At 35.8% G+C, this 9308-nt stretch overlaps 1 protein-coding gene across 1 annotated transcript in view; it reads left to right on the top strand.

Annotated features, from left to right (window-relative positions):
• Positions 1-1590: 1590 nt before the first annotated feature.
• LOC124372384 (DNA-directed RNA polymerase II subunit RPB11) overlaps positions 1591-9308 on the top strand; it is a 28096-nt gene continuing 20378 nt past the window's right edge. Inside the window, exon 1 of the mRNA XM_046830772.1 lies at positions 1591-1754. Coding sequence (XP_046686728.1) covers positions 1702-1754 — 53 coding nt within the window. The 5' untranslated portion in view covers positions 1591-1701. The remainder of the gene's footprint in view (positions 1755-9308) is intronic.

Here is a 9308-nt window from a genome sequence, read left to right as displayed (position 1 = left end):
GCGTACCTCAGGGCTCACTCCTGGGACCCATTTTGTTCAGCCTGTTTATTAATGATGTGGGCGACAGGCTTTCAACTAATTTCTTGTTGTTTGCAGATGATGCTAAGGTCTTTGTTGAGATAACAGGTCCTGATGATTGTGCCGTAGATTGCAAAAGTAACTTGGATGGTCTTGTAGAAATGGTGTGTGTTGAATGACATGGACTTGAATCCGGACAAATGTTTTGTGATGACATTTTGCACGTTCTCGGTCACTCTTGAGTATGGTTTATACTATTGGAGGTGCCCATCTGAAGCGAGTGGAGAGTGCAAAGGACCTTGGAATAATAATGGTACCTAATCTTGACCCTCGGGAGCACTTGCAACATATTTCTAAAAAAGCCAACGCTTCCCTTGGATTTGTCATAAGAGCCTCACGTGATGGTCTTTCTGTTCCCTCATTGAGACATCTCTTCATCTCGCTGGTCAGACCACATCTGGAGTATGCGTCCGTGGTGTGGGCTCCTTTTCCAGAAAAACCAATGTGACCTACTGGAAAGAAATTCAGATAAAGATTTTTGAAGACAGTTGGAGTCCGGCTGGGATTTAACTATAGGGAGGTTCCGGTGACAACGCTAAGGGATGCTCTTGGACTGCCCCTGCTGGAGTCAAGAAGAAGGTATCTGGACCTGATGTTCCTGCACAGACTGCTAAATGGTAGTATCGACTGCCCCGATCTCCTCGGCATGGTAGATCTGCGTGTTCCAGTCGGAGGCACCAGGTCGAGAGACCTCTTTGGAAAGACACATCAGCTAACCAGCTACGGCTACCACAGTATCATCCCTCGTTTACTGAGACATGGGAACTCTGTTTCAGCACGGGCCGACTTCTTTGGCTCTTCACCCACTACCTTCAGGGAAAACATATTGCACTCGTGATTATTCAGGAAATTTTATACTTATTCTTTTTCTAGTCTTATCTTCTTTTTTGTTCTTAGGCATAGCATTTAAAATGTATTTATATCAAATGCTAGTTGGTCCCATTGTAGTTAATAGCATTTATATACCTACAAATCAGTATTGTTTCTTGGGTTGGTTGAAGTCAATTGTTGTTAGAGAGTATTTTATTGATTGTTGCTTAGTTTATACTCTTTGTTGTTACTATTTGTGTATTTAAAATAATTATTGTTTGGAAATTATTTATATACATCTTGAAGCTATCTAGTAAATATTGTTGTTAACTTATGTTGTAATTTGTACTTTTGTATGTACTAGTTGCTTGTTTGTACATTTGTGTAAATGGCACTGACCGTTTGATAAATAAATAAATAAATAAGAAACTACGAAGTTTAGATTCTGGTATATGGTTAATTTTTAGTTGTATATTTCTTCTTTTTAATTTATTTAAGCGTACACTTTTATTAAATTACCGTTCAATACATTACCAATGCATAATATGCAATTAATAAAATAGTCTACAAATTGTGTTTTTTATATTTCTAAGGCAGTGGTGTAAAGGTGACAGTTATGGCTGCCCTTTCGTACGTCACGGTGACGTCACCACTCATCGCCCGTCTGTCTAATCTACAGACGGTAGCCGGCCATATAGCCACAGCGATTAGGAATCTTTTTTAGTACCATTCATTGTATGTTGTATTCATTGCGTAGTGGGTTATTAGTTATTGCTCTATTTTATTTCATTATATTTTTAATATTTGTTGAAAATGAATGCACCTCCGACATTTGAGTCATTTTTGTTGTTTGAAGGAGAAAAGAAGTGAGTACTTCGTAGATTTATTAGATTTTAGGATTTATTCTTAGTTTAACCTATATTAAATTATCTATTCGTTATAATTAACTAGCTTATTTAGATTTTAATAAATCAATAATTTGGCTAGTAAGCTCTAGGGAAGGAACAATCTTACTGGGATAGAGTAACAAATTCTCATTACAACTACTTAAGGAGTATAATAAGTCCAGTAGTCCAGTGTTGGATAATATTGAATCATCAATTAGGCCTAGAATGGTTTGAATGCTGTCAAACATGTTTGTTTACCCTGTCAAATAATTGTAATTTCCCAAACTTAGTGTAAAGAAAGTTGTATTATTTTATATTTAATCTAAAATACATATATTTCTGTAACATATTTATAGCGTTATTGTAATACAATCTTAAAAGTCTATAACGTAATTCAGTTTGACATTGTTCCAAAGTAATTGAAACAAAGTTAAACCATATGCGTGTGATTTGAGTAATGGTCACTGTGGACGGTTTATACTGTTGTTTATATCTATGTTATGTCATTAACTTGACACAACTACACCTCAGATGCATAATTTATTGTTTGTCAATACCTATTATAAAATAACGTGTTGAGTTATTACGTTCCTGTGACCTGTTAGGCCTACTATGGCCCAGCAACAATAATATTGTAACTTACTATTCAATTTAACATAGACTGATGAACTGACTGGGTACTGAGAAGTCCTTATCTACTGTTTGTTATTAAGCTCTACATATGTACATTATAAATATAAACAGTTAAACATAACCTCAAAAGCGCTCACGTGATCTGAGCTTGAATTTGGGTTTTATCTCAAGGAATGTTTTTCTTGTTTAGCCAGCAGTGTGGGGTGGCGCCTTAAAGGCGCCACTGAAGACCACACTGATGGCCAGGGGCATTTCTGATCAGTATTTTCCCGACTTCAGATAACGTCCCAGATCGTCCAATTTCTCTGACGTCAGATCATGTCGTAAGATTTAGGACATGATTTAAAACCGGGAAAGTAGATACCCACACTGCTGGTAAAAAAACATCCCTTGAGATAGGCTAGTACCATCTTAATTCAAGGTCAGATCACGTGAGGGCTTATATATATGTCAACTTTAATTTTACATATTTATAACACACGTGTTTGTAGCCTAATAACAAATAGTAGATGGGGACTGAGTGGTCCAGTAATTTGATTGTATAGTGCAAATTTTATTAGTCTTTTTTTTATTATTATAATTTTATTAGTCTATCAGTCTAAATATTACATTGCAATGAGTTAGTTAACTTTGTGTGTGCTATAGGTAAATAGACCCACACATGTATATATAGTCTCAGTTTACTTTGAACGTATAACATCATTTAACATCAATCTTTATTCCCTGCTTATCGATGCTTCTATAACTCCATGGCATGAGGTCACATCGGCTGATAATGTGGACATTATGGTATCAAAATTTAATTCATTAATGAATGGCCTTCTTGATAAACACGCTCCATTTGTTTCAAAAAGAGTAACTAAACAGCCTGCCCCATGGATCTCAGAATTTATTCGACACCTTCAGAAGCAAAGAGATAGGAGCTTTCCTTAAGGTAAGCGATCCAAGTTACGTGATGACTGGGCTGAATATAAAAAAATTAAGGAACAATGTGCAACAACAAATTAGAAATGCCAAGATCAGGTTTTACTACTCTTCCCTGTCTAAAAAAACAATCTAGCAGAAATTTTATGGTCAAAAACTGAAAGATCTTGGAGTTGGCAAGCCTAACACTTACTCCCCGGTTTCCCTTAATCTCGATGATATCAACAACTTCTTTGTTGAGATTCCTGTTGATCAGTCTGGGCTCAGGAGTATGTCTCCGAGCTCGAAGGTGCTACTTTTGATAAACCTGAGTTTTCAGTTCTCTTTCACTCCGGTAACAGAGACAGATGTGTTAAAGTCTATTATAAGGATGTCCAGTAACGCAGTCGGGGCCGATGGCATTCCTATAAGGTTAATAAAAGATACTCTTCCAGTTACTCTTCCAACTATCACTGCTATTTTCAATAAATCTCTGGTACTTCAATGTTCCATTGACATGGAAGTCTGCTTTAGTTCGGCCCACTTCAGAAATGTTCCTCTCCACAAAATCCTTCACAATTCAGGCCAATAAGTATACTCCGCTGCTTTATCAAAGTGTTTGGAGCGGATTGTTCATTCAGCAATTTTCAATATACCTTGAAAGTAATAACATTTTATCAAATTTTCAATCTGGTTTTCGCTCCAACCACAGCACTACTACTGCACTTCTAAAAATAGTTGATGATATACGCCTTGGGAATTGATAAGAGTCAGGTAACCATTTTAACCCCTTTTCGACTTTTCAAAGGCTTTTGACTGTGTCTATTATCCCCTTCTCCTCATCAAAACTTAGGAAGGATGGTTTCTCTGATGGTAGTGTCAAGTGGGTTGAGTCTTATCTTTCGGGACGACGCCAGTGTGTCAGGTCGGGTGAGAACAGTCGAGATGGAGACCAGTCACTCGTGGAGTTCCGCAGGGTTCAGTCCTGGGGCCACTTTTATTTTCACTGTACATCAATGACATTACTACTCAAATTACTCATTCCAATTTTTCACTTATATGCAGATGACTTACAAATTATACCGCCACTTTTCTATAAGGGACATACAAACTTGTGTGACTCTCATGAATTCCGGATATTGACGCTGTTACTCACTGGACTTGGAAACATGGACTAAAATTAAACGTAGACAAAACTCAGTGTATTATGATAGGTCATTCAAAGCTTGTTCGTAAAATTGACTTTACTACGGCTCCCAAATTAAAAACTAAATGACCAAGATCTAGAATACTCTGAGAAAGTAAAGAATCTAGGACTTATTATTGACAAACACTTAAGATGGAGCTGAACAGGCTTCTTTGATATGTAATAGGGTCTTTGCGGTGTTCACAGCCTCAAGCGGCTGGCTTCATATCTACCACACCAGGTTAAAATAATGCTGATAAAGACTCTTGTACTGCCTCACTTCAACTACTGTGACATAGTCATTAATGACAATGACTGTGGAGCTTTCAAATAAACTCCAGCGTGCTCAGAACTTTTGCATTTAGGTTCATTTTTAATCTCAGACGTGATGATCACGTAACGCCCTTCTTCAAAACAATTATCTATATTAAAATTACAAGATCTTCGAGACTATCACTCACATCATTCTGTTGCACGCTCTTTTAAATACAAATTGTCCCAGTTATCTTTCAAACAACTTTCAATTTATGTCTGAAATAAGTGAACGAAGTACAAGGAGGGGTACATCCTTATTATCTATTACCAATTCATCGAAACAACTACCTTTAGTAAGTCGTTTACAGTTTCTGCCTGCCGATTTGTGGAATGCCTTACCTATAAACATCAGAGCCATTGATAAGCGCGCTCGCTTTGGGGCGGAGGTCAGGGCCTTGATGCTGGGGGCTCAGGGGGGTATAGCGGTTGGCGGCTTTGGAATGTGTTACTTAAGGCAACTGAATGCAAGTTGAATGAATGCATGCGGTGTATGTCTTATTATAGTTTTGTAAATATTTATAAAGTTACATTAATTATAGATGTTGTTTTTTATTATTTTAAAGCTAAGATTCTTTTTTAATGTATAAGGTAAATAAATAGATTTATTTTTAGTTATACATGTATATGTATGTTAGTTTAATTTTTTACGAGGTTAAGTGGTAGAGAGGACTTTATAGTCCCTAACTTCGCCTCTAATAAAGACATTTTTCATTTCATTTCATTTCATTTCATCATTTCAGTAACAGCAACATGCTAATAGCATGGTTGGATAGGCTAGAATATTTTACCACAGTAACTGGACCGTAATATCTCAACAGGTTATTTTGTAATAGTTTAGTGATAAATAACAGTATTTTCTAACTCTAATAGCCATTACTCAAATAATATCAGCCATATGATATAACTTTGTTTAAATTAGGTAATTTGGAACCATAAGTTGTACTGAATTATGTTATAGACTTTTCAGATTATATTAAACTATATTTTTATATGTAAAAGAAATATACGCATTTTAGATTATAGAAAATAATACAACTTTGTTTTTACTAAGTTTTAGCAGAGTAGTACTTACAGTTACTTTACAGGGTAAACAAGTCATAAGAACAATCTTGTTCGCAATTAAAATACACAGTGACAGTCTTACAAATAACAAAGGAACCATAACAATCAAACAAACAATTAGATCTGAAACCGACATCCCCGTTCGCACATCCAATGTAGACAATTAGGAAGGGAGCACCCATGGTGGCGAACGGGATGGCGGATCAGAAACTAAACCTAGAAGGGGAAAAAAGAACACCGTGGATAGCGTGCTCAGATCCATTTACTAATTTGAAGGTCACCAAAACAGAATTGAAAGAAAAAAAAAAATCAAAGACATCTTCAATCAAGATTAGCATGTGCTCTTAACCTTCACAAACGTTGAACACTGAATAAACACTAAAATTAAGAGTGAAAGAAAAACTTACTCATCAGTGAGAAACGTAGAACTTACACCAGCATGTTAGTGGGGAAAATAAAAAAGGGGGGGTACTTTGGGATTATACCGACCACACCCAGACATGAATCGTTATTTCACATTTCGTTTCTACTGATTACTAGATTAGCTGTAGAACAATTATTTCGTCAATATAAAACAGGAATTGTCTTATCGCAAACACCTCCCCCATCCTCAGACAGAGGTCAAAGTCGAGCGTCTAGTAGATAACGTGATTGCAGAGTCTCGCCGCCCCGTTCAGCTGGTGCATCGCTTTGTTGTACTTCCGTGTTTTACCTCTACATTTCTCCAAAACACAAAAATTCAACAAAAAAACAAACATTTACCAAACTAAACTTTTTATTAAAAAAACACTCAAAACTTGTTTTTATTCTTGATCACATTCCGCCACCCAAAATGCGAGTGCCTCCGGCCATCAGCGCGGGCTTCGACAGCACCTTCGGTGCTGCCCCGCGCTGATGTCGACGAAAGAAAAACATCCCTCGAGATAGTACCTATCAGTAAAATATCAAATTCTAGAGGGGCTAATCAGAAATATAAATTGAATTGTAATGGAAAGGCAATGATGTACCGTGCAAATCACGTGATGCCGCGCGGCCTGCCGTAATCAGGATTCTCGAGAAAGATAAGATAACAGCGACAACAATACCGATCACAATACCTGGAAAATGCTTGTAAGTTTGTAATTTTGTAATTGAAGAGTTGTTTTTTTGTTCTATCATGTTTGTTTCTATAAATTTCTATTTTTGTGTTCTTCATACTGGTGTGGTCGGTATAATCCCAAAGTACCAAAAAAGGAATTAACATAAATAACATGAAAAGACAGAATTTTACTACAAGTACTTCCTCTAACATACCAGAATTTCAGAAGTTCCTTGCTACTCTAAAAAAGATGTGCAGAGCGCTCTGAAACAGTACAGTCAGTGCCTTCTACAGCCACAACGAACAACACTTACAAGTACTATGTAAAGACACTCATACATGAGCTGGGGAGATAACTGGGCTCAAGGCTTTCAACCTGCTCAAATCAGAAAATAGGAAAGTTGCGGGACTATTTATACGTTTTATTCTTAGAAGCAATTATTAACGGCTTTGAAAAAGTGGTGGAAAGCATCCTCTCCAGAAAATTATCTCTCTTCTGTAAACATATTCACAGAGATAATCTGTAAGCAAGTTGGTTGTTATATCACTTTTTAAAGTTTGTTTCACGGCCCTCCATGAGCTTTCGACTCTCTGAGTATTAACACAAGTTGCCAGATCAAAAAATTGCCTTCCACATATCTGTGACTATGGTTGTCCACATAATGGGTTTTTCGGTACCACACCAACATGTTGAAGCCAAGGAATACATGTTTCTTGTTTATAAAGTAATTTAATTAAGTTTTCTAAAATTCACTGTAATTTTGAATTCAACAAGTCACTTATTACTAGTAAAATATTATTTTTATTATCTGAAAAATCATTTTACAGTTGATAGAGATAATATAAATTATTTATTTTTAAAATTTATTGGTTGATTATATTGATTATTAGTTATCATTTAGTAATATTGATATAAAATACTGGGTCCATTTATCGTACTCTATCCCTGGCTTTTATTGGTTGTATTGGTACTAATTTATTAGAACCACTTGACATTTTTTGTTGATTTAAAAAAATAAAAAGTACTTAGTAAGTGACATAGCTATAGCAATATTAATTAAATAAACATGAGGAAAGGTCTTAAAAAATCAAAAATCCCCCAAAGGGAGAAAATTTTGTAATCCCTAAGCTCTGGGAGTTAGCCTATTTCCCATATCGCACTTTTTAAATGTCGCAGGTGTGTTCCTATGACCAAAAGTAAGAAGATGGCTCATTAAGTTGTACAACTATAATACCTGTAACTAAAGAGTGACTTTTGTAAAAGATGATCATGGTATCCTCCAAAGGGGGTTTTTGAACGTAGTCAACATGGACTTTTCCATGGTTGCTTATTCGTACAGTTTAGTTGTTGTGGATATAAGTACATGTACTTCCATGCCTTTATTTGGCAAGGTTTTTCTGTCCCCTCAAAAGTAAATTAGGGAAAACATTTTTAGTGGGTATTTGAAAGTAGACATTAAAACAAATGTTTTATACAAATTTGGTCAAAATCAGACAACTGTTATAAAAGGGAGAGGTCATGGTAACCTCCTCCTAAGGCTTAGAATCAGGGATAAAATGTACAACATATATTTACTACTGATCATAGGAAATAAACCAGTAAAATTTCAAAAAATTGGGCATAGGAAATGGGCTAACCTTTAAGAGTATCACTGAAAATCCCTCCTGGATAGAGTGGTGAGCCCTCAAATAGGGTTCTTGATCTTGAGAAGGACCTTTGGCACTCAAGTAGGACCTGTTAAGCCGGTTAGAACGTTGGGCTGGTGAAACAGTCAGATTGTAGATTATGTAAGTTTATCTTAGCATCAAGAAACAGTGTTATTCTCTAGTTTTTACAAATAAACTTTTGGTTAAAATCTTGTTACTTTAGGTTTAGGATTGTGGTCAGACAACAAATAAACATTGTTCACTTATCCCAAGCTAGAATCTTTACAACTTATCTTAGTAACATATTACAATATCAAACACTTTTTGTAAAGAAAATTCAATTTTGGTAATGTAAATAATCCAAAAATATGTTCTGGTAGGACAATACCACCACTTTTGTCCACTTAAGCCGCCATTTACTGTACATTCAGAGTCAGCGTCAGAAGTCTTTTGAGTATTGACAATATTCAGTAAAATAAAATATCCAAAATAAAAAAAAAAATATGAACATATATTCCTTGTTTTGTTTAGAATGTTGTTTATAGATGGATTACTTAGTCGGAATAGTTCAAAAATTGGCCGTAAGATGGAACCACATGCCAGGCTGTCGCTATGTGTTATATGGACATCAAACCACATAATGATGTCATAAGTCGTGCGTCCATGTAACTTCAAATCACATCAAAGCGTTAGGGAAATCTCTATATTG

The sequence above is a fragment of the Homalodisca vitripennis genome, unplaced genomic scaffold, assembly GCF_021130785.1.
Source record: "Homalodisca vitripennis isolate AUS2020 unplaced genomic scaffold, UT_GWSS_2.1 ScUCBcl_3024;HRSCAF=8266, whole genome shotgun sequence".
NCBI classification, from domain to species: domain Eukaryota; kingdom Metazoa; phylum Arthropoda; class Insecta; order Hemiptera; family Cicadellidae; genus Homalodisca; species Homalodisca vitripennis.
This window is presented reverse-complemented; position numbering and strand designations above follow the sequence as displayed.